Raw genomic sequence first — 25,585 nt, 5'->3', positions numbered from 1 at the left:
GGCTCAGTGCTTGGCTGGGAGTTAGCACTCAGTAACTGCCCACCACCACCATCATCATTGTCAGCGTCATCGTCATGGTCATTGTCATCTCTGTTGTCATTATTACTAGACTTCGAGTCAGACAGAACCAGGTTCACATCCCAACTCACTAGCTGTGTATCCTTGGGCAAGACGCTTGACCTCTCTGAATATCTGTTTCTCATCTGTAAAACAGGACTCATCATAATTACCTGGCACTGTTGCTGAGATAATTAAATAAATTGCATGTGTAAAAGTAAAAAGAATAACAGCAGGTATAAGAGAACCAGCGCACGAGGGCACACGTAAGACGTCAGTCCCCTTTCCCTCCTGTAATGGGGAAAATCACCCGCAGGAAACCCCATCGCTGTCCCTCTTTATGGGGTTGCTGAGATCCCGGGGAGGTAATGTGTGGGAAGTGGTTTGTAAATGCTGAAGTGCTGTAAACGTGTTTCTAACGATTATGACTAATTCAAATTTAGGGCAGCCAGGAGAGGAGCGTGGTGTGAGATGAAGCTCTCTCCTCTGCCTTTGGAGGGTCCTTTAGACCCAGAGGGAGAAAACATAACAATTAAGAGACCGTGAGTGGCCTGTTTCTTGGAGTGCGGGGGCTGCAGTCCAGCAAACTCCCTGGGTCCTTCCGCACCTTCAACTCCTTGTGCATCCATCCATCCATTCAACAAACACGCAACGCGTGTCTCTCTGTGCCCGGCACGGCCATAGGAGCTGGCGCCGGAGGACAGCCCTGCTCCATCCTCAGAGCGCCAACAGTCCATGCGTGAGACCGTTAGAAAAGCCACTCATACATAAGAACCCTCCCCAGGACCTCCGCCATGGAGGCATCCATTGCGTACAGGGCCAGACCTTTCTGTGGTTCAACACCCCTAATCGCGGCTCCCAGACCACAGGCTCCTTGAGGCCACAGACTCTGTCTCGTTCCCTGCGTGTCCCGACACCCAGCACAGGGCCTGGCCCCTCGAGGTGTGACTGGATGAAGGTCGAGTTGAGCTGAGTTAGTGAGAGCTGAGCAGTCGGGCCCCAGGTGTGCATTACCCGGACCCACAAGGTCGCTCATTTGTCTTCTGATCGTGCTGGGATCTGAGCCGGGCAGCACCCTGAGATCAGCCAGTCTGCATTTTCTCTGGGTTCCCGTCACTTCCCTGCTTTGGCTCGAACCCAGCAGGCTTGGGGCAGAGCGCTGTGTGGCTTCCAGTTCTTGGTTCCCGCAGGGACTTTCCAAGCGGCATCACAGAGCTGTTCAGTTCCTCTTGAGTCTGATGGAGGAGCTGGGCCCTTCTCTGCTTTCCACCGCCACCCCTCTGCCTACACCCTCAGACCAGCGCACCCTGTCCCCATTTTCTCACCTCCCCACACCGGCCATCAGACTAGTCCTTCTCTAGAAGAGCAGCACTTTTTATATCATTCCCGTGTGCAAAAATACTTCTTGTATCTGTCTCGCTGTCGGCTGCAGGGAAAAGTCCAAATTCCTTAGCTCAGCATTTGAAGCTTCTCTCCACTTTCCCCTCGTTCTCCTCTCCAGCCCTACGCACCAACGTACCCAACCCTGTGGCTCCTCCTGAGACACACTCTGCATTTCCCCACCCCACGCCCTTCCCACAGCTTCCCCCACATCTAAACCCTCCTGCCCTTGGATCCTGCCTCAAAAGTGACCTGTTCCTCGCAGGCTTGGCGGTTACCATCGCTGGAAGCACACTCTTACTTTACTTGCACTGTCCTCTGGCATCCGTCCTTTCCCCCGTGTGCGCACATAAAGACACAGCCATGATAAAATACACAGATGCACATGCACCTGTGCATCCCAGATGTCATTTGTCCCAGGGCCTCAGGCTCCTGTGTCCGTGGGAGTCGTATCTATTTTCCCTGACCCACCGCACAACTGGGAGGCCTCCTTTGGCTCTTCATCAAGCCCCCGAAAGAATTCGCTCACCCAGACAGTCCTGAGCAACGCAGCATTGACTGAGGAGCGTGTGGGGGAGACCAGGAGGGAGAGTCCACCACCAGCGCTGCAGCAAGCAAGCCAACACCCCACTGGGACACTTCTGTTCTTCTGGAATCTTCTCTTGAGATGAAAGAGCCCAGAAATGGACGGCAGGGGTCCCTTTCTGGACCTCTGCCCCAGCTTCTTGCCCAGGTCTAGAGGTATCATCTGAAATAGCAGGCCACAGCCCACAGTGACTTGGTGGCCGGAGCTCCCGGGTCCAGGGTGACTGCCATGGCCCCTGCCTGTCGTGGGCAGCGCCTCACCAGCCGAGGCTTCCTAGGGGTTCAGCGGCTCTGCCCTGCCTGGGGGGACCGATAGTTAGTCACACGCAGAGCACCCCCACATCTTTGCAGGCAGCAGTGCTGGTCAGCACAAAGCCGCTTGCTTTGGCTGTGCTTTCACAGTCCTTGCAGTTGAAACCTAAATTCAATATTTGTTCTCCTCCCCTCATCATGCAAGCTGAAACAACGTTCACAGCTGTTATGGACTGAATGTTTGCAGACCCCCAAACTCACGTGCTGAGGCCCTAACCCCCGGTGTGACCGTATTAGGAGGTGGGGCCTTTGGGCGGTGACAGGTCATGAGGGTGGGGCCCCCCTGGATGGGATTAGTGCCCTTGTAACAGAGGCCCCAGAGAGCTCTCCGCCCTCATTCTGCCATGTGAGGACACAGCGAGAAGACGGCAGTCTGCAACATGCAAGAGGGCCCTCCCCAGAACCCACCACGCTGGCACCCTGATCTCAGACTTCCAGCTTCCAGAGCTCTGGGCAATACATTTCTGTTGTTTGTAAGCCACCTGGCCTGTGGGACTTTGCTGTAGCAGCCCAAATGGACTAAGAGGATGATTAGTGTGTATTGATTCTTATAATGGCGTAGGCCCTGTTATAAGCACTTTCACACATAATCATCAACTCACTTAATCATCACAACCAACTGTGTGAAGTAGATATTATTATCATACCTCTTTATTGATGTGGAAACAGAGAAGTTAGTCAACTTGCCCAAGATCACACAGCTAGTGAGTGGCAGAGGTGGGATTTGAACCTGGCAGTCTGGCTGCAGAGCCTGAGCTCCTAAATGCTATGCAACAAATTATAATGACTATACCTTAAGGAATCCCCAAATCAGAGTCGATTCAGGTGGAGCGTCTTACCTCAGGCACTTTGTCGAAGCTCAGCAAGTGAGCATTTCCTTCTCTATCCGCCTCCATTCCAGCAGCTGGTGTGGTCCTTCCAGAACCTTCTGGGCACCAACCTGTGTCCTGCTCTTGCTCGCAGTGGCAAACCCTGCAAGGCACTCCTGCTCAGCGTGGTGTCCACTGACCTGGGTTTCATGAAGGGTGGTGGGCAGGCCTTGGAGATGGAGACGCGGTCCTTGCCATCCGTGCTTCTGTCGCTGGTTGCTCAGGGAGCCTTCTGGAGGCGACCTTGACCCAGCCTCCTGCAGGCGCTCAGTAGGGCTGGTTGAGGCTCCAAGGCAGAAGAGTCCCCGTTAAGAGGGGATGTCCCCCACCCACACCCACCCAGCACCTGCCTCGGTCCATTGCTTATGAGGAGTGAGCAAAGCAGACTTGTATCACCCCAACTTAGCACACAGACTTCCAGAACCTTCCTGCACTGTGGTATCCATGCACACTGATACTGGATCTGCCAGCTCGCAGACCTGGGGCTTCCTCTGACCTGAAAACAGGCCCCTGAGTCAGTGTCAGCACGTCCAACTCCGGAAATGGCACAGCTGTGGGACCTTGAATGGGGAAGGAGTCCTCAGACCTGAGGTCAGCCCCACCTGCCACTCCCTGCAGTGTCCTCACCCGACAGAGAGAGACTCCGCACCTTTCCTGCCGGGAGCCAAGGTGGGAAGTCCTCCTTGAAACCGCCAAGCCTCGTGGGAGCTCCAGCGAGCCCTCGGCATCTCCAGTCTCAGTTTCCCCATCTGTGTAGAGAGGAGTGTGGTCTGGACCGGTGATTCTCAGCTGTGGCTGCGCAGCAGAGCCCCTGGGGAAGGTTTCAAAGACTGTGACGCTGGGCCCCAGGCCCGGAGACTCCATCCATTTGGCGGGGGGGGGGGGCGGTGTCCAGCGATTGACACGCTTGAAAAATCCCCAGGTGGCTTTGACATGAAGCCCAGGCCCAGGTGACTTCCCGGGTGGGGGCCACTCAGCTGGTTGGGAGCTCCAGGAGCTGCTTGCGCGGGAGGCGTAATGAGATGCACAAGGACCGCAGGGGCTGTCAGGCTCCCTAGCACGCCTTTGCGATGTGGAGCCACGGAAAGTCGATTTACCAGCGACTGCTAAGACGTGATTTGCTCACCTTCCCCTTAAAGCTTCCTTCTGAAGTCACACTATGAGTGGAGTGGAGACCTGACACAGCCCTGAGCTCCTCTCCTCCCTGGGCACCAGCCCGTGGGGAACGAGCACGGAGCAGGAGCCTGATTCATGGCCGAGGACCTGAAGCCCGTGGGAACCATGGGCAATGATGTAGCTGTGGGAAGACACTGGCTTGTTTTATCTTTCTTTCCAAAAGTGGCGGCTTGAGCCGGTTAGGAGTGTGGCTCAGGAGCAAAGCTACCCAGATGTGAACTCCAGCAACCCCCTTGTTACATGTGTAACCTTGGGCAAGGTGCTCGCACCGCGTGACTCCACTTCCTCATCTGTGAAATGGGAGGGAAGCACTACCCCAGGGTGGCTGTGCGGATTCACTGAGTACAGCACCCAGCAAAGCACACTGGCAACACCAGCGATCATTATGTGATTATGATTATTGTTAGCCGGAGACCATTTCTTAAAGGAGAGGAACATTGGTGCTTATTGTCAGTGAAAGGTGCACAATTCTTTGTTTTCTTTTGTTTCTGTTTGTTTATTTCTCTGAAAAGAAAGATGGCTAAACATTCAAACCCAGATATGAATGAAGAATAGAGAATTTGTCTGAAGGGCTTTTAACCCAGGATGACATCTTATCTTTAACCCAGGATAAGTGGCATTCATTTATTTACCAAATATGTTGTTTGTCAAATATTTATTGACTACCTCCTTGTGCCGGGCGCTGGGCTCTGTGCAGGGGCCCCAGCAATGAGGGAGACAGACACAAGCACCCCGTCCACACAGAGCCTGCAGCAGACTTCGATGGTATATAAATGCGCACATGAGAAATAAATCAACTTCAATTACTGTAATTGCTACCAAGAGGGGCTTGACAGTCCATAACAGGGGGACTCTGGATGGGGAAACTTCCAGAGGAAGGGACAGCTGAGCTCAGGTCTGCAGGTTGAGTAGAAGCCCTCAGGGCGTTGTGGGGAAGAGCACTGCAGCAGAGGGAAGAGCACGTGCAAGTCCCTGAGGCAGAAGGGAGCCTAGCTACTCAAGGGATGGTGAGGAGGCCAGAGTCCCCAGAGGGAGGTGAGCAGGGCAGGGAGAGTTGGGCGATGCGGTCAGGGAGGCGGACACGAGCTGGGCGTTGGGGCCGGCGGCCGGGGCCGGGAGTGCATTTCCTTCCCAGGGCAGTAGGAAGGCACTGGAGAGCTGCATGGCAGGGTGTGGAAAGTGGATCTCGGGCCACAAGTGGGCGTGAACAGGGGGAGGGCCAGGTAGGATGCTGGGAGTGTCACCAGGAGCTAGAGAGGCCAAATGACAAAATCTCCACCTTCGGTAGAATCGGGGCTGGGGGATGGTGGGGGAGGGGGAGGGAGAAGGAGTCGCCCTTGACTGGACACGTGCTGTGCGTCAGGGTCGATCTGCATTGCTTCATCTGTTTTCACACAAGACATGGGAAGGGAGGTCTACCCCAGGGCCGGCCACCCTTTCTGCTACACGGGAACCGATGCTCGACGCCCCCCTGCGTGGGGGAGGTGGGGGGGTGGTAGGGTCGGGATGGTGCCAGGGACCCTCTCCTCTTTTGTTTCTTGCGGTAGAATTTTGGGGTCTCCTGTCTCCAGGACCTTCTTCTTGGAGCTTCACGATGACAGAAGTGACAGTGTGGTTTCTTTTCCAAATGTTGCCATTACATTCCGTGCCTCACCCTCGGGGCCCTGGAATCATCCCTCTTTGTCACCGTTTGTGTCGGTCCTGTCCCCAGGCCCTCTGATGAATGACCAGCTGCATCTCATTGTACTCTGAGCTGATTGCGCCGCCTGCCCTGGGCCTCTGCGCGGCTGGCGATGATTTACGGACCTCACAGGCTGGATGTGTCCGGGCGACCTGTGCAGATGGAGACCTGGGTGCTCGACAGTGAAATGCCTTCTGGGGCTGGGCCTTGCTTTCAAGACTCAAGGGGGAGACACACTGTAGCCTTCAGCAGAAGCAGAGGAACAGAATCCTCACACTGCCTGCATTACAGGCCCAAGGTGGTTATTTTTCGTGAAAGATCACTGATATTTTTTGTTATACTTTGCATGTTTTATTTTATTTTAGGTAAACATTAAAAATGTCTAGCCTTTGCAGCCCCGGGCTGGCTGAGTGGGGCTGTGTGAATGATGCCACCCTCTCGGGAGCTCTCTGGGACTGGATCTCATCCAGCTCCCCCTCTGGGCTGAATCTTTCTGAGACAGTGAGGTGCTCTGAGGGAGTCTGGGCCTCGAAGCAAGGCTGATCCAGATTCGAATGCCGGTTTTGCCCACTTCCCAGCTGGGTGACTTCGGGCGAGTTACTCGACATCTCTGAGCCTCATTTTTCTTATCTATAGCATAAGGATGTAAAGGGCCTCCAGGGCACTTCTCAGAAGTCTCAGGCTCTGCTTTTGGGGCCCCCCAAACCAGGACAGTCAATTTTTATTGACGTGCAGAGTAGTGGTTTTTGCCCTTGGGAGAGTCACCCTGCCCTAAGGGCAACCTGGTTCTGTGTCCTAGAGAGGAGGGGGACCGGGTGTGAGGGAGACCAACCCAGTACTCGCGGTCCAGCTGGGCACAGATCCCTCTCCCACCTGCTCTGCACCGGGCAGGCCCCGCCTGGCTAGCCCCGTCCCCTCATTGTTGATTGGCCCACAGCAGACACCTGACCCAAGCAGGCCAATCAGAATGCTAGGATTTTTCACTCTGAAACGGTGCAAGATTCTCTCTGGGTACCAGCCTCACAGTAACTTCAGGAGCTGTCAGTGTGTCTGTCCCCTGTCCCAGGGAAGGAGGCCAGTGCAGAGTATGAAAGAAAAATGTCTCAGGCAAGAAGAAATAGAAAGGTGGTGAGGGCTGCCTGGCACTGCGTGTCTGGCTGGTCCAGCTGTGTGCAAACCTGTTCCGCCCGGGGATGGCAGCTCGTCCTTCTCTTCAGTCATTGGAGACATCCTTGCCATGAAGCCCCATTTTTGCCTAAGCCACTTCAATTTGACTTCTGTCACAGGCAGTCAAATCATGTGTACAGATACACAACCTGGTCTATCTCAGTAAAATATACAATTCTAGGTAGAGTGTATTCCCAACAAGTGAGTAAGTATGGCCCAAAAGGAATGCTCAGGAAGAAGAGGATAAGGAATTAACATGGATTGAGCTTCTAGAATGTTCCAGGCACTGAACTCACCACTTTACGTACATTTCCTAATGTGAAGAGGATTGAGTCCTGCAGGAGACACGCAGCTGCCAGCAATACAACACTTCACCGCTCTTATCAAGGAGACAGAGATGCACGGCCTCAAGGCTGGTCTGGCACCTCAATGATACCATCAACCGCTCAGTTTGCTTTCCATCCTTCAGATCCACTGTCTTTGGCTTGTTGTCATTTCTTCCTAGTGATTATTGCCTCATGGTCACAAGGGGGCTGCTGCAGCTTTAGGCTTTACATCTGTATCCCAAGAGGAAAGGGAAAGGCAAATCTTTCCCAGATGCCTCCAGCAGACTTTGCCTTGCATCTCATTGGCCAGATATGCTCATAAATGTGTCCCACGGCCATTCCTATGTGAGAACCAGGTCCACATTTCCAATCTCTAGGCCGGGAGGTGACAAGGGAGAAAGGGATGGGGAGTAGCTGTAGATTGGCCAACAGCCTGTGTCTTTCCCTAGTGGTGTGAGTGTGCATAATGGTATAAAGAATGTGCTGTGTCTGGGGACAGTAGGGGCTGGATGTGAGTGGACCTTAGGGTGGATGGGCAGGGTGGGAAGAAATGATGTCGACGGGAGCCCCTGAAGGCACTTAAACCAGGTGGAGGGGTGTCAGGACTAGATTTACATTCTAGAAGGATCACTTTGGCCATTACCTGGAGGGCGGCTTGGAGGGAAATTGGACTGGAAGAAAGTGAGAGGTGTTTGCGGTGCTCATCCTGTGAATTGAAGATAATGTTCGCAGGCATAGGATTCAGAGTAACTCCTTTCTAAGCCGCTTAGTGGATCAAGGAAGTGACTGGACAGATAAATGAGACTAAACTGAAACTCATGTGAAAGGCAGGGGAATTTATCCTAGTGGAGAAATAGACCGTTCTATGGCACCTACATCCGAGTTCTTCGTTGATGGAAGTGGCTTTTCTTTGCATTTGTGTGTGTGTAAGCAAATTCCAGGCCATGTTACGGACTCAGCTGTGTACAACAAGCTCAAGGTTACGTGCAAGGGAGAGCAAGGACCAGCTCCGTTAACGCTGTAGAGCAGGACATTAGACCAAGTGCTTCTAACGAGTGAAGTGGCAAGTACTGTGACACATTTTCCTTCATTCAGATTTGCCGGCTTTGTAAGAGAGGCCACAGTATACTTCTATACCTACAGAAAAATTCAAATTATGAAAGTTAATTTCAAGTCATATGTGCTTATTGCAGAAAAAACCCCAGAAAATAGAGAAAAGTCATTAAGAAGAAAACGTTGAAAAGCATACAAACAAAATCACTGTTGCTCTTTCTGCCCAAGTTCTTTTTTTTATCCCTGTGGATAAGTTTCCTTACAATATTCATAATCATAATCAATGTGCGATTTTATATACTGCTTTTTCCCCTAATCTCATCTTGTAGGCATTTTCCCCATGAAACATAGTTTTCAGAAACTTCACTTTTCGTGGTCACATAACACAAACTATCTTGACCCGGGTTGAACACTCGAGGCCTTCCTTTCCTTCTACAATAAATAATGTGGTGATTATCATTGTATATAAACTTTTCTCTTCATAGAAGACTATTTCCTGGAGATTGATTCTCAGAAATAGCATTACTATCTCCAAGGGAACAAACATTTTTAAAGCCATTGATACCTTTGCTGATTCAGAAATTCAAACTCATGATAAAAATTATGTTAAAGACAGATAATACAGTGAGAAAGCCCTGCTTTCTTATTCTCTCCCTTGGCGGCCTGTGGGCTTGGCCATTACATCTGTGGACAATTTATTGCCTTATTTCTAAATAGGATCAATACGCCCAGGAGCCCCAGTGTAATGAGATTCAGAGGGGCCTCGACTCATGAGCGAATCCATCAATTAAATCAGGATGTTAAGAATAGTGAAAGTGAAAATGGCCCCAATGAATCTTGATATTGAAACACAGATTAGGGCATTTGGGGGGAAAAAGCATTTTATCTTTCTATTTTCTGTATCCCATACAGTTAGGAAGCTCATGGAAATTAAATAGAAGTTCATCTGTTTCATAGCATATGCTCTTTCCATATTACACACCAGCACGCTGACCCCCACGGCCTTTACTCAGAATTCATTTCGAGAACCATCATTGCATGTCTGCCATGCTCCAAGAGTCCTGCGAGGCTCTGGGGGAATGGCTCCTCCTCCAGGAGCTGTAGTCTGGCGTCCCCATCCCTTGCCAAGGCTCAGATGCTGGCTCTCCATTGGCTAAGACCTCGGAGAGCTGCCTTCTTCCCACTAGGCCTATGAGATGGGTATTGTCACCCTCATGTTACAGACGGGGAAGCTGAGGGAGAGATTAGTAATTCGCCCAAGGTCACAGAGGTGGTAAGTCACAAAGGGTGCACTTCACCGTCATGGCTCATTATAAAAAGGCAGGCATGATTCTCTGAAAGCGGTGTGGAGCTGCTGCTCAGAATGCTGCCCACACTGATCCCAGCTTGTTTTATTCATAAAGTCTTAGCTATTGCAGGGATAAAAGCATTCTGCTCCTCCTGGTTCTCTCCTATCACGTTTGCACAATGGGTATTCCCTCTCTCACTCATTCGTTCCTTCTATTATGCAGCCACTCTCACCAAATACACACACACACAGTGGTACCCTGGGGCTGCCTCCTCCTGGCCTGCACGACTTGATTGTGAGCATCTCTTGCCAACTCCTCAGTGACATCCCCTTGGTGGCTTGAAATCAGCCATAGTGCGAGTATTTGTACCACAGAAAGTGGCAAACGCTACAAATCAAGTCCGGTTTTCTCTGAGAGCCAGATGTTATCAGTGATCAGCTCACCCTGTGGTTCTCCTTTCCTGAGCCCCCCAGGCCTGAGAGCAGCAAGCTGCCCCTGTGTCTTTTCATCTCGGGGCAGACCACCCGGATCAGGCCGCTCCGGGCAGGTGCAACAGGCGAGGCTGGGCCTTCCTTCAGGTTCTCCCACCATTCCGAGGACACCACCAGGCAGCCAGGGCTCACGGGAGCCAGACTCGACATGTCTGAAGAGAGGCCCCCCACTGTGAGTGGACCCTGCACCCGGGCTTTCAATGCCCTGTGGAATATCCCTTCAGTGGATTCACACACACTTCTAGCGGGTCTCATTTTAACTCCATTCATGGATGAATTTCTCTGATATCATGGTTTATAATAGGAAATGTATATTTGATCTTCTTCCACTGTTCCTGGCACAGAGCTCCTAAAATAAAACCCTTGGAATTTCCTAACTGTTGAGATTATAAAGATGTCTTTTGTTATGTTAATGAGATGACTTGGAAAGCCCAAAGGTAAGCTGCCCACAGGTGAGAGCTGGTCCCCAGGGGAACCAGCATGCTATGGGAGAGTCGGAGCTTTGAGTCCTGCCCCAGAGGTCCGGGGAGGGGAGAGGGCTGGAGATTCAGTTCAGTCGCCAATGGCCAATGATTTAATCAATCATGCCTGTTAGATGAAGGCTCTATAAGAACCCAAAGGACGGGGTTCAGAGAGCTTCCAGGTTGGTGAACCAGAACTCATCCGCGTGCCTGGATGGTGGTGGTCCCCCAACTCCTTGGGGACAGAAGCTCCTGCACTTGGGACCCTTCTGGACCTCGCTCTATGTACCTCTTCACCTGTATCCTTTGACGCCCTTTATAATAAACTGGTAAATGCAAATAAATACTTCTCTGGGTTCTGTGAGTCGCTCCAGCAAATTAATTGCACCTGAGGAAGAGATCATGGGAACCTCCAATTTACAGCCAGTTGGTCAGAAGCACAGGTAACAACCTGGACTTGCAGTTGGCATCTGATGTGGAGGGCAGCGTCTTGTGGGACTGAGCCCTTAACCTGTGGGATCTGATGCTGTCTCCAGGTAGACGGTGTCAGAATTGAGTTGAATCGTAGGACACCCAGTCAGTGTCTGCTGAGAATCAGAGAACTGCTTGGTGGTGTTGGAAAAACACACACATTGGAATTTCCCAACAGTCAGAGCTGTCGCATGGAAGAGGCGTCCCTGGCACAGATGGTAAGCTCCCCGTGAGAAGACGTATCCAAGAAGAGTTTGAGCAAAACCCATCCCAGGTGCTTGAGCAGGGGCATCGTTGTGGCTTCAAGAAGGGCCAGGAAACCTCACAAATTCAGAAGGCGTAGAGGGGAAAGAAACATCAGCTCTGATGAAACGTGTTAGAGAGATGGCGACAAGGTACCACCTTCAAGTTCAATAGGGAGGCACCAAAAAACAAACAAAATGTGAGCAGCTTGAAGGCAGGGACCTCGTCTTCTTTCCCCCGAGACCAAAACAGCTTCTTGACCAGCACTGGGCATGTAGAAAGTTCTGGATGAGTGCTGGAAGCGGGTGAAGTAGAGAAGGCTTTGGTTGGAGAACTGGGAAGCTAGTCCAAGCTCAACCATCATCAAGCTGGGTGATTTCTGTGGGGTCAGTTTTCTCTGGAGGTCTGTCTCCTCAACTAATTATGCAAGGACTTATTTTAGATGACTTCTCGGGAATAACTAGTATTCTAATTAAAACACCGTGATTCACACCAAACCTGTTTATAGCATAACGTGGATCACAAACAGACATCCTTTAAAATATAAAAATCAGTGGCCAGATGGAGCAGATTGAGTAGATTCTTAAATTTTAAAGGCTCTTGTTTGGAAAAAAAATCATAATTTTGAGTTTGATTCCGTTTACCTACAAGGAAGTGCTGACTGTTCCCCGAGGAAACTTGTTGGAACTGGGTTGCCTTCGACAGGGATCGCATTAAGTTGATTCAGGTTTTCTGTCCTGGTCAGTGTCCACCCTGCTCAGCAGCAGTTTCTCGTCTGCTTGGGCTGTTTCACACGCGTTCTCTGTGGGCCCTGGCGTCTCACAGATGTTGTTTAAAATCCCGGCTCCACCACTTACCGGCTGTGAGAACTTGGGGAAATTTCTAAGCCTCAATGTCCTCCTCCCTAAATGGGGAAAACGAGAAACATGGATCACGAAGAGTTGTGAAAATTCAGAGTGGCAATACCTGTCAAGGACTCCGGGCAGAGGCTGACACACAGTAGGTGTGGTCCAGGGTTACTGTCCTTGTAACTCTTGGATTATCAGGCTTTCCCCCTGCTGGTCCTCCCACCTGGAGCACTGGGTCCCCTGGGCAGGTGCTCCCACATAACCCCCCTCACCCCATCTCCCCAGACTTCCCTCTTCATGGTCCTAATTGCCCCGTGGAGGCTGCTGGTCCTTCTGGCCCGTCCTGCAAGCTCCTGGAGCACGAACGTTGCATCTGTGCAAATCCAGAGCACTCAGCCCCATGTCCAGCGTGCCACAGGGAGCCGAGCACCTGCCTAATGGACCGAGCTGGACTTCACATTCAGATGTGAGACACATGAAAAGGGAAACTAATTCAGTCCAGGAACTGCTCCTGACGAAGTGCTGGTGGACTGGAAGCTCCTATTCCCCAAACACCAAGAGGAGAATGAAGCTGAAGAGAACCACTGGCCATGCCCCTCCGCGCCAGGAGCACTGCCGTCAAGCGCTCGCTCGTTCTTTCCAGCCCCAAACACCTAACACTGCCCCCGGTGCCCGAGGCAGTTGTGCTCAGTGTGCCAGGAGGTCATGTGGCTGCTGCGTGAAGTGGAAGGGTTTGAATCTCAAGAGATGAGATAGGAGAGGTGGGCAGGGCTGGACTTTACAGGTTCTAGAAGTCTCGCTAAGGAGCTTGGCTTTGTCCTAAGAGCAGAGAAAGACAGGGAGTGGAAGCGAGGGGGTGATGTAATCTGCTTCTTAGTAATTCTGGCTGCTGTGTGGAGAGTGGATTGGCGTGGGGCCGCCCTGGATCAGGGAGCCTGGTTAGGGAGCTGATCAGAGATGGTGGTCGTCTGGGCTGGGAGAATGGCGGTGCAGAGCAGAGAGGAGGAAGAGGAACAGAGAAGACCAGTTCTCTACTTTCCAGGAGTTTTTACTCTGTGAAGTAGCTCACGTCAACACCGCTTTGGTTTACAGATGAGAGTGAGAGAAAGGGCAGTGACAAAGAGGTCCCCAAGTATGACCTTCCCTTCTCCTCAGTACATCCCCACAGAAAGCTGCGTGACCTTGGGAGTTAAGTGATCGGTGTCAAGGACAGTCACGTCTGTGCTGGGCCCTCCCGTCAGAATGTATTTCCTCATTGAGAAGCTCTTGTCTTCACAAAGGTCTGGAAGTAAGTAGGGCAGGGACTAGTGTCCCCATTTTTGCCCTCGTTTTCTGATACCCAAGGGTTTCCCCCTCCCCATCATGTGGTTGTCTCCCTGCCTGGGATCTCCGTCGTTGTTATCTGCTCATGCATTTGTTTCCCCCATGGACTCTGAAGTGAAGCTGCAGCCCAGTCTTTTCCAGCCCCGCGGGCCATGTGCATGCCTGCCGTGCTTTTACAGAATCTCGAGTCACAGAGTCGGAAGGGACCTCAGGGTCCACTGGTTAAAAGTTCCTCCAAGTGCAGGATCCCCCTGATATCCCCACACCTGCAGAGCAGTCAGCTCCCTGCTTCCTGCAGGAAGTCATCCTGATGCCTCAGTTGGGTCCCCTGCACGGCTCCTTTCTCTACCTCTCCACAGCCACTGTTATATCTGTGAAGTTGGCATTTCATTCCGCCTGGCATTACAGTTTCCCTGTCAGTTTCGCTCACTCAGCTGTGAGGCCCTTGAGGACAGAATGCCCCTGCTTTCTTCATCTCAGCATTCCCCATCACCTTGAACACAGTGCCTGCATATAGCAGGTACCTGATAACAAGCAAATGAGTTGAATGAAGGAACAGATGAATGAATGAGTGAGTGAGTAAATGAGTGAATGGCTAGCTCTCATTGTTGGGAAGTTCTTCTTTACCCTCAGCTGATGCATGCCTCCTGCTGACCACCACTTTCTCAACTGAGGTCCACTCATCGACTCCACAGAGGATCACACTCTCCTCGTCCCCATGGGGGCTTCTCACATGGCAGATCCACAGCTGTCTGCGTTCTGTTCTTCAGACGTGCCAACCTGCTCCTGCCAACCTTGTTCCCACCTCAAGCCTCTTGCATGTCTGCTGCTTCTGCCTAGGACACTTGACTCCCATTTCTTTCCACAGCTGGACCTTCCTTGTCATTTGGGTCTTAGCTCAAGTATACCTCCTCAGAAAGGCCATTTCTAACCACTCAATCTGGAGTAACCTCCCCCTGACCCTTCACCTCTTTAATCTCTCTGTGCTGAATCCTGGATGACTTCTTCAGATCTGTCTTCCAGTTCACTAAGTCTTTCTTCATCTGTGTCTAGTCTACTGTTTAACCTGCCCAATGAGGTCTCGTATCAGTTACTCTATTTTTCATCTATAGAGTATATATGTGAATGTTGTAAGCATACCTAAAGTCCTTTTTAGAATCCCTGTTACGTGTAATCCCCTCATAGTGATTTCTCCTATTTATTGTATCTGCTGACCATCTCTCAGGAGTCAAGTACCTTTGTATTGTTATAATTTTTAAAAATGTAACTTTATTAGGAATTATCATCTATGAGTAACCCATATGGGCTAGGGAGGTGACCCTATGGAGTTCATTATTCCTGAAAGAGTTGTTACATTAATTTCTTGATGGATGCAAGATCAATGCAAGGATTTGGGCGCCAACGTCATGCATGATGTAGGCAAGAGATGATGATTTCTTGTGTTTGGTGTCACTCTCCTGCTTACAATGACAGTGGCTTTATTTGCCTGCTTTGTCCTCAGACTGGAGCGTCATCCAACACAGTGGTACCCAGATGCCAGTGCTTAACACATGAGCTTAATGCATAAGAATCTCCCAGCTTGACACATAAGCATGGAACTCATTGAAAACACAGATTTCTGAGATTCACCTCCTGGATTCCGATTCCATAAATCTGAGACTGAGCCTAGGAATCTGAATTCTTATACAGCTCTCCTCATGATTTTTATGTATATTAAAGTTTGGGTACTAGCCGTCCTATATCTTTGAGGATTATAATTAGACTTATTTTTGTCTTATTTCCTTCAAATAAAAGGATTGAAAGCAATTTACAAGATATATATAAACACATCTTGAAAAGCAGACTTAAAAAACACCTACACAAACAAATAACCCAAGCAAGTAAGATCTGACTTTATTTAATCCAAGACTGGAGATGCACAGGGTGGTGCAATGGTGTCCTCACCAACATTCTTATCATGGACGTGGCTGTGAGCTGGGTGTGAGCCATTGTTATCCATGTCTGGAGACTCTCAGCATTACTCCAAAACCTAGCTCAGTGAAATCGGTTGTGGGGGCAACAGTGGAACTGCAGAGGATGCTGCTCTCTGATAGGGTTTTAACGTTTCTGGGGTCCCCTTCTGTAAACTGTCAGATTGCCCAAATACACTTACTGATCTGGAAGCACCTGTGAAGGCTGCTCTTGGCAAATTGATCTGCCTTGCTAAGCGCCCCCAGCCCTGTTCTCTCACACTTCTTGGCTTCTGTTCAAGCCATTTCCTCTGCCCAGAAGACTCCTGTTCATCCCCAAGACTCCACTCAGCTATCACCATGTGCAGGCAGCCTTCCTACTCCACCTCCTTCCTTTCCTTCCTTTCTTTTGTCGTTCATTAATTGAGTCCTTTTCATGTCCCAGCACTGCACTGGAACCTCCCAACTTCCCTCCATCCCAGCATCTGCCACACTGCCGACCCTCCCAGCCTCATCTCCCCCCCGCCCCCCCGCTGCCCCTCACTTCCCTGCTCTCTCCACACTGGCTGCTTGTGCTCCCTCCCTCTCTCTGCAGGACCTTTGCACATGCTGCCTCAGTCTTCTGCGTGGTAAGCCCCTCCCCTCACTCACTCCTGCCGTCCCCCACCTTGGCTGTTACTTCCTCGCTCTCTGCACATGTCTCACTCTGCCTTCCCTCTTCACAGTTATATCTGAGACATAGCATTTATTTTGTGATTCCCAGACTACTCTCCATCTCCTCGATCACACCGTAACCTCTTGACGGCAAGCGCTGTAACCTCAGTGCCCAGCGCCGAGCCTGACATACAGCAGGTGCCCAATAACTTTTTGTTGACTGGATGAATAAAGACAGCCCTGAGAATCTCAATGCCTCTCTCCCTTTGGATCAATTGTTCTTTCGGCCACTGACCCCTTTAAGAGCCCCATGAAAGTTAGAAACCCTCTCTGCTCAAATATACACCAATGCTTCTTCACATGAAATTTCCATTTATTTCAAGGTTCAAAAACACCCCCAAAAAAGAGGGCATTGCCTATTAATTCCAAGCTAAGATTCTTTTCTAGAGAGAGCAGCTGACGAATTGTATACAGATATCATGACTTAAGCCCACCACATTTAGAGGTGAAAGTGGACCTCTCAGCATCCTAAAGACTTGTGCATTCTGGTGGCTTTGTGTAGATGCCTCACTGGTTGGGATGTTCCCTTTAAGACCTCATCTCCCTGATTTTGTTGTTGCAGGAGAGAAGGCAACACAGAGGCAAGCACATCAAGCTGGAAAATATTTACATCCCTCCCAACGGACCAGCAGAGCAGAGGCGTCCTCCTGATTTGCGATCCCTCCCAGGGAGCTGAGTTACAAGGCAAACGACTATCTTCCTATTTCACGGCATTCATGGGAATGTCACTACTCTGTATAATGTCAACCTGGGACCACAGAGATGGCTGTTGAACTGTCAGAAGCTGGTATGTATTGGCACGAGGTGGTGGAAGGAGCCTGAGGTCTGGAGTCCCAAAGTCCTGGCTGGCTCTGCCATTCCTAAGCCGTGTCACCTTCCACAAATTACTTACCGTCTTCGAACTTCCACTTCTTCATCTGTTTGAGGGTCCAAACGCCTAGCTGACAGTTTTGTTCCGACAGCCAAATAAGCTAATGGCTGTAAAAGCGCCCTGCACGCTGTGAGATGCCTGCCACAAGTCAGGGATCATTGTTGTCTGTAAAATGTGATTCCATCTTCTCGTTCCCATTACTGATAGCTGCTCAGGAGCACACTCTGCCATAGGTACTCATTACACTCGCAGTTCTACTTAGCTGCCACCAAGATGGGGGATGTGGGAAGCATGGCAGGATAATGGTTTAAAAAATGTCTTATTAGCCATCTTGATATTACAGCTCCTGCAGAGCTAATCTGTGTGAAAAATTGTATGCATATGAACACTTTCCTAGGGAGAGAGGTCACAGATTTCATCAGATTCTCAAATGAGACTGGGACCCCTAGGAGTTAAGCAGACATAGTCTAGGCGGAAAGGACTCCATTAGGGAACCCGGAGACCCAGCTCTGCCTATAACTTGCTGGTGACTTTGAGGATGTCCCTTGGCCTCTCTGGTCTTCAGTCACTCACCTGTAAAATGGGTACAACCACATGCCCTCCAGTATCCTTCCCAGCTCTGACACCTGATGAGTGTGTCCTTCCCTGCCTTGTGTCCTCCATCAGAGAGGAGACTTTCCTGCTGGCAGCAAGCATTTGCTGGGTTCCCGCTGGGTTCCAGGCTCTGGCCAGCTGGGAAGGCCTCAAACCCAGCTTCCTTGCTTCTGGAGTAAGTGGAGAGCTCTTCTTTTCTAAACATACATCACTTCAGGCAACAGTGATGACGAATTGCCCCTCAAATAACCAATCACAGCACCCCAAAGTGCCCAAAGTGCTGCAGCTCCATTTCGGCTTGTTTTGCCCGGCAGTTAAAGAGGACGGTAGCCCAGCCGCTGTGCTCAGACAAAGGCAGTTCGTTCCCTCTGAAGACACTTCCCTGTAAGTTGGAGGACCATGAGGCCATCTTGGTTGGGCGGCCAGGGGGCTAACAGGGACGTTTGAAATCTAAGCGTGTCCCGGAGGGGCAGAACGAAGAGCAGGCTACGGCATAGTGTGACCCAGAGAGCCGAGTTCTTTCCTACCCTTGCTGCTGGGAGGCAGAGGTCATGGCAGGCGGGCACCTTGGCGGGTGGGGTCTGCCCTGGTGTCTCGGACCTCAGCGGACCCTGGCTGGGCTCAAGGAGGGGTGAGAGGCCAGCATGTCTCCGACCCATGGGCCTGACCTCAGAGAGTTCCTAGTCTACAGTGGGCATACGGACAACCCCTGGGCCAGATCTGGCCCACAAACATGACTGGTTTGGCCTAATTTTTTAAAAAAATTGTTGTAGAATACACATAACAAAATTTACCCTGTTAACCATTTTTAAATGCCCAATTCAGTGGCTTTAAATACACTCACATTTTTGTGCAACCATCACCACCATCCATCTCCAGAACTTTTCCATCATGCCACACTGAAACTCTGTCCCCATTAGACACTGCCCATTCCCCCTCCACCCAGCTCCTGGCACCCACCATTCTACTTTCTTTCTCTTTGAATTTGGCAACTCTAAGCTTCTTATGTAAGTGGAATCATCCAGTATTTGTCCTGTCGTGATTGACTTATTTCACTGAGTGTAATGTCCCCAGGTTCCATCCGTGTGGTAGCCTGTGTCAGAATGTCCTTCCTTTCTAAGGCTGTATAATATTCCACTGTGTGGATGGACCACATTTTGTTTATCCATCCTCCTGTTGATGGACATCTGGGTTGCTCCCTCTTTGGCTGTTGTGGATAAGGCTGCTATCAACATAAAACTACAAATACCTACATTGTATTTGTTAATATTGGAGTTAGCAAATGACATTTAAAAGCCAAGAGATTTCTCATAAGAATCTGGATTTCTGGCTTTTCTTGGAAAAGCAGTGGATCTGACAACACGAAGCCTGTCTTCATGGCCACAGTCAGACTGAATGAGGCCAACCCACTCCTTGACCGACAGGCACCCCCAGCCTGCTGGGCCTCAGGCCCCCACTCCCTCCTCAGGTCTCCTCCTCTGCTCACCACCTACCCTGCCCGGTCTGCCCAACACCCTCAGGTATGAGTGAAAGCACAGAGGCCCAGAGACATGCAGCGACCTGGGCCCGAGGTCTCACGGGCGGACCTATGTCACGTGGGAAGGACTGGCTTCTGGTTCCAGCTCTGCTGCTTGCCTGCCCCAACGACCTTAACTTTCCTGAGCCTAAGCTTCCTCTCTCGGAGGAAAATGGGAGAGACGGTACCTGCTCCGGAGCCTCACACAATTATTGTGAAGACGGAAGAGGATGCACGGCAACTGGAACACAGAGTTGGGATTCAGGGGGGCGTTGTTAACAGCGCGGGCTGAGTTAGGCAACTTAGAGTGTGGAGATGGTTTCCTTGTCTGCAAAATGGGAAAAGGGGCTGTGCCCCCTCTACGGGACGCCTCTGAGGATTAACGGAGACAAGGAAGGCAAAGCATCCAGCCAAGGGCTTGGCGCACAGTGGGTACTTCCACATGTTACTTTGTTGCAAGTGAGAGTGTCCTCAGGGCTCCCGATCCCATTGGCAGCAGAGCACAACCCAGCAAGACGTGATGTCACGGGGACAGCCGGGCAGAGTCCGTCAGCCTCATTACAAAGTCCACCCTCCACCTATTTCCTGATGGGCCCCTGGGCAGGTCAGCTGCCTCTCTCTGCTCTGCAGACCCCCCACTGTTGGATGGGGCATTATCACTGTCCTCCCAGCACACAGGGGACGAGAGACCTAAGGCGCCTGGCATGCAGTAGATCTCAGTAGAGTTTAGCTCCCGTCCCTCCCTTCCCAAGCAGAAGTCTGCCTCCGAGCTTAAAACGATGGCTTGTTCTCCAAATGTTTCCAAAAAAGCAGAAGAAGAGGGAAAGGTGTTTTCCAGCTTCCCACTGGAATGTCCAGGGATCCCACATTCTTGGGGCCCCGAGCATCACCCATCACTGGTCTTTCTGCCTGTTTGTGTACTTCCGTTCCCTCTGTCCTTTCCAGAGTCCCCGAGGGAGGCCTCTGAGCCACTTCAGAGCCAGCAGGGCATCCCCGGGTGAGCAGTCCTTTCACTGCACCCAGGAGACCTGGGAGGCCAGGTATGGACCCCTGGCAGAGCCCTGCCTCCTTCCCTTTAGGCTTTGAATAAAACGGGAAGGTGAATGGAGAAAGCACTTTGAAAACTCGTAAGTTCTGCATATACAGGATTTGACTTCATGTGCAAGAGAGAGGGAGACCCCCTGGCATGGGAGAAAGAGACTAGGGCTTAAAGCAGAGTCGCTGGGGTGGAGTCCGGGCTCTGCAACTTCTTAGCTCCAAGATCATGGGAGAGTCGCTTCTCCTCCTCGGTTTACTCACCTGGCAAGTGGGGCAATAAAAATACCTGCCTCGGCACATACTGTGTACATTAATGGATGAACCAGATGGGAAAACGCTTTGCAGAATTCAGTGTTGTGCATACGTTTTACTCATATCATTAATTCAGTGCATATCTATCATGCGCCTACTGTGTGCCATGATGAACAAGGTGGCCTTCCTAAGGACAGTTCAGAGAAGGTCCCCAAGCTAAAGAAGAAAAGGACTGCTTGTCAGATGGCTATACTGCGCATTCATAGATTATGATTAGCAACAGCCCGCGAGTTGGCATGGCAACGTTTCTCCATGAACTGTCGGCAGTCTTCTTAAAATAGGTTCACCAGAGGTGTGGTGGCAGTGGAGACACACAGCGACAGCGTGGGGCGATGGCTGCGCTCACCAAGGTGGGCAGCACCACCACCCATGTGCTCAGAGTGGTCATGCCTGTCCTTCTTCCAAGCAGACCAGCAGTGCAGCAACTAAGATAACAGATCCGGAAGCATCCATTGTTAGAGCTGGAAACTTTATCTGGTAGAAACACCCCTGCCTTTCCCCATCACAGGTGAGGAAACTGAAGCCCAGAGAGGTTAAGTGACACACCCACAGTCACACAGCCCCTTGATTGCAGATGGAACTGAATCTGGCTCTGAAGCCTTTCACGGAAGGTTCTCCAGCCATGCCGTGATGCGGGCTGTTCTGATTTGGAATTCTAGATCCGTGCCTGATGCAATTAATTTTCTAATGGGTTACAATCCATATGGCATCACTTAGCAACGTGTACTAGATGAAGGAATTCTTTCCTTTTGTGTAGAGTCCATCCCCGTTTCTCCCTGGAGAAGCCCTGAATCCCAAGATATCATGGAGACTCACCTACTTCTCTCTAGGCTGAGGTATCTGTGGCTTAAACCCACCCCTCCACGCCTTCCCCACCCCAGCTTCCCAGTGTGAAAATCAAGCCACAAATCCCATCAGAAGTTCATGAACCACTTTGCGATGAGAGATTACCGTGTGAGCTTCGTTGCCCATCACTGCAGAGGACTGGGAGCCCAAATCCTCTCAAGATGAGTTCCTCCCCTTCTGCTTGTGTTACTCAGCAAGTTGTCGAATAAACTTTAGAAACTCGAGGGGGCTTTTTACCTCCAGGCTGGTGAGCTGCTTTGATGAGAGTCACAGCTCTTGTTTAATTCCGGGGTGAGACTCTAGGACTGGAAAGTGGAGCTTTTTGAGAACTCAGTCAACTTTTGAGAATAGGGTGCTAGACGTTTCTGACATGTTTTAGGTATTCAACCTTCTTTCCTCTATTCAGACAGTGCCTTGTAGCAGAAAGGGCTCCTGGCTGGGAGCCGGGGAGAAGGGGGCAGCGTGAGCTCTGCTGTGTCCCCTCTCTGGGCATTTGCTGGAGATGAAGGCTGCGGTCCAGAGTGAGGATTCTTCATTCTGCTTGCATGCTGGTCTCCCCTGCAGAGCTCTTAGAAATCTGACGCCCAGCCCCTCTCTAGGCCACTTAAATCAGGTTATCTTCAGTGGGGGGGCCCAGGCACAGATCTTTAAAAAGCTCCGTGGTGATTCTCTGCGCAGCGAGGGGGACACCCCTCAGACTGTCATCTCACAGACTCTTTCAGCTCTCCCATCCCCAGTGTCCACTACATTCCAAGGTGCCTCTGTGGGTTTCTTCCATGTTAGACTCATATTTATTTTTGCTCCTTGCTGAGAAAGAAATGCTTACTCAGAGTTGACAGGAGGAAACTTCTCATCTTTGGAAAATTTTTGACCATGAGTCAGCTTTGTAATGTCCCCTTTCGAGGTCCTTTTAAGCAGCTAAGGGTCTGTGTGACAACAAAACACATGACATGCTGTGCACTCAGTTCCACCGTGGCAGACCCTGAACCCTGAGCTCTTGGTGGCTGACCAAGGCACAATGACGTGAAAGTTCAGACCACACAATTGCATGATGCCCCAGGCGCACAAAGGGGTCTCATGGGTTCAGTTGTTTGCATCCTAAAGTCTTTCAGAAATAGATATTCTGAGTCCTCTGTGGTACATAAACTTACCAGTGGTGTAAACAAATGGAAGCAGATTCTATTCGGCATTTGTACCAATGGCCAACTGTGTTCCTGCCTGCTTTGAAAGAAATTCTGTGGAAATTCTCTGGTGCCTTAAAGAGGCAGAGAACGAGAAACCCCTGGGGTTTGTTAACATACTTAGTCCTCTTTCCTGTTTTGTGAGAATTTCTTGAAAAAGTGCATGCCTTGAACCTAAAATTGCTTTTAAGAAGTCAATAGGCTTAGGAAGGAAGGATTGGGTTTTCTTTATCCCGTTTGATCCCCCCTAAGTCCCACTCTGGTTTCAGCAGCACAGCTCCCACCCAAATCAGACTTCTGCATCCTTGGCATAAATGTGTTGGAGTCACGGAAAGATTAATGGGAGAACTGATACCATCAAAATAAGGTTTGCTCCAAAACCGGGTTTTTTTTCTGTCTTTGAAAAAATTCATCAGGCTATGCCAAAAGGTGGGCTGATGGTAACTTTATATGATGGTAGAACAAGGGAAGAGAAAGACAAATGAACGGAACTGTTAAAAATGGCTGGAAACTTGATATCAACTCTGTATCAATATTTTCGTTTTAACGTGAAGTAATATATCATGATGTTTGTAAATGTGACATTGAAAGTGATGGAGACAATGAATATCTATGCAGCCATGTTATAACTATTCACTATTAGACTTTTCACTGGGACAAGGACGAGTTCCACCCCTAACAGAGATTGGAGAATGACTTATGGGCCAGATGCACTGGGTCCAAACTATGACTCTGCCACTGCCTGGCTGTGCAAGCTTGGAAAACACACTTACCTCTCTCAGTCTCAATGTCCTCCATGGGAACGTCAGGGAAGGTGTGAGCGTTAATGAGATAGCACATGTTTTCTAAAGCACCCAGCACATAGTAGGGCTCTGTGGATGTTGGGAGCCTTCCCTCACCCCTTTAAAAATGCCGAGATGCATTTCAGTGCAATGGTGGGGCATGTACCACCAAGCTGAGTTGGGTGACAAAGATAATCTCCCAAAGTTCACGTTTGCACAACCAGCTTTTGATGGTGACACTGGGAAGGGACTTGGGTGTCACGGTAGAGGCAATGGACAAGGCTTGTGACTTCATCTGGGCAGAATCTCCCTGTTCTCCTTACTCTTCCCGGTTGAAACCTGGGCAGACATCACACAAAAGCTGTGAAGCACAAACCTCAGTTTGGAAACTGTGTACTTTCCCACTGGTTCCCGAATGCACAAAGCTCCACACCTTGCATGAATCTAAAAGGACTCTTGTATTATATGTCTCTACTAATAAACACCAGGGTCCGAATTCTGGCAGTCCAAGTCTTCTGCCCCTCCCCCCCAGGCAGAAGCACTGGTTCGCGTGGGAGTGGTCTGGCAACACGAGCAGACCCCCCTTCCTTTTGGATGCTCTTCAGCAGGACTCTCCCTTGTGTCGTGGAGCAGGGGCTGTCCCCAGCTCCTGAAGCCGAGAAATGAACAGAGCCATCAGTCCTTGGAGATGCTCGTGGGATTCCTGGCCAGTCATGAATCGGGCTGACACTCCCTTCTGGGTTTTCAAGATTAGTGATGATTGCTCAATCTTGTGTAAAATAGGCTGGCATTTTCACTTGTTACCAAGATGTATTTTTCTATGTTAGTTAAATGTATAATTTGTGTAATTTTGTACATTAAAATGTATGCTTTTACACAATTAAAGTTTTTTTCCCTTTTGAATGTTTAACGTATTGATGGTTACAAAGTGTTGTAGACCCTGACACGACACAAAAAGGCAATGAAGCCAAGACTCCTGATTTTCAGTGGAGAATAAATGATCTTCTCAGAAGTCAAATCCACTTTGCATACATACCGAAGTGATTTCCGTCATCACCCATTATATACCTGTATTAGTTTGCTCTTGTTGCTGGAACAAATTACCATGAACCTAGGGGTTTAAAACAGCACATATTTATTATCTTACAGTTCTGGAGATTAGAAGGCTGAAACGGGTCTCGCTGAGCTAAAATGGAGGTATTGGCAGAGCTGCATTCGTTCTGGACGCTCCAGGGGAGAACCGGCTGCCTTGCTTTTTTCAGCTTCTAGAAGCTGCCTGCACGCTTTGGCTCATGCGCTCTTCCTTCATCTTCAGAGCCAGCAGCGCAGCATTTTCCAGTCTCCCTCTGACTCTGACTCCGCCTTCTGCGGCCACATCTCCTTCTCTGACGCTGATCCTCCTCATCCTCCTTTCACTCATAAGAGTCCTTATGACTCCGTTGGGCCCACCTGGAGAATCCAGGCTCATCTCCCCTTCTCGAGATCCTTAACTTGATCACGGCTGCAAGTTCCCTTTTGCCATGTAAGGCGACATCCACACAGGTCCTGGGGAGTAGCGGGTGGACACCTTTGGGAAAGGGGCATTATTCTGCCTGCTGCAGTCCCCTATGGACTGATTTGGAGGCAGCAGATAAAAGCAGGCATTTTAGAATCACACAGGCCTGAATTTGAACTGTATCTCTGCCATTTACTGGCTGCATAACTTTAGGCAACTCGCTTAACTTCTCTGAACCTCTTTTCTTAAATATAAAATGAGTGCAGTAATCCATTACTTGCCTCGCAGATTTGCTAAGAGTATTATACACCCAACAATAAACCACAATTCCCTGTCCCTCATTTTTGGAACACATTCTTTTTACAAGCGATTTTTTAAAAAATCTTTTTGTGGTTGTTGTTTTCCCAAAAGAAGGCCCCGATGGAGAGTGTACAGCGAGCTAAGTGGGCCTCTTGTCCGCTCGCTGCTGCCGTCCAGCATGGCCCTCTCTGTCCTCTGCCAGAACCCAGGAAGCCCTCACAGTCTGACAGGATGAGCTCCTGGCTTGTCCTTCAC

At 50.2% G+C, this 25,585-nt stretch overlaps 1 protein-coding gene across 5 annotated transcripts in view; it reads left to right on the top strand.

The window, feature by feature from the left end:
* The window catches only part of C3H4orf50 (chromosome 3 C4orf50 homolog), a 122,718-nt gene extending 98,280 nt beyond the window's left edge, over positions 1–24,438 (top strand). For all 5 annotated transcript variants that reach the window (XM_070613296.1, XM_070613294.1, XM_070613295.1 and 2 more), the window contains one exon: positions 16,958–24,438. Coding sequence is in view for 1 of the 5 variants with exons in the window: in XM_070613294.1 (XP_070469395.1) it covers positions 16,958–17,071 (114 nt within the window). In the remaining 4 variants the exon portion in view is untranslated. The remainder of the gene's footprint in view (positions 1–16,957) is intronic.
* The last annotated feature ends 1,147 nt before the right edge of the window (positions 24,439–25,585 follow it).

The sequence above is a fragment of the Equus przewalskii genome, chromosome 3 (assembly GCF_037783145.1).
Source record: "Equus przewalskii isolate Varuska chromosome 3, EquPr2, whole genome shotgun sequence".
Lineage (NCBI taxonomy): Eukaryota > Metazoa > Chordata > Mammalia > Perissodactyla > Equidae > Equus > Equus przewalskii.
This window is presented reverse-complemented; position numbering and strand designations above follow the sequence as displayed.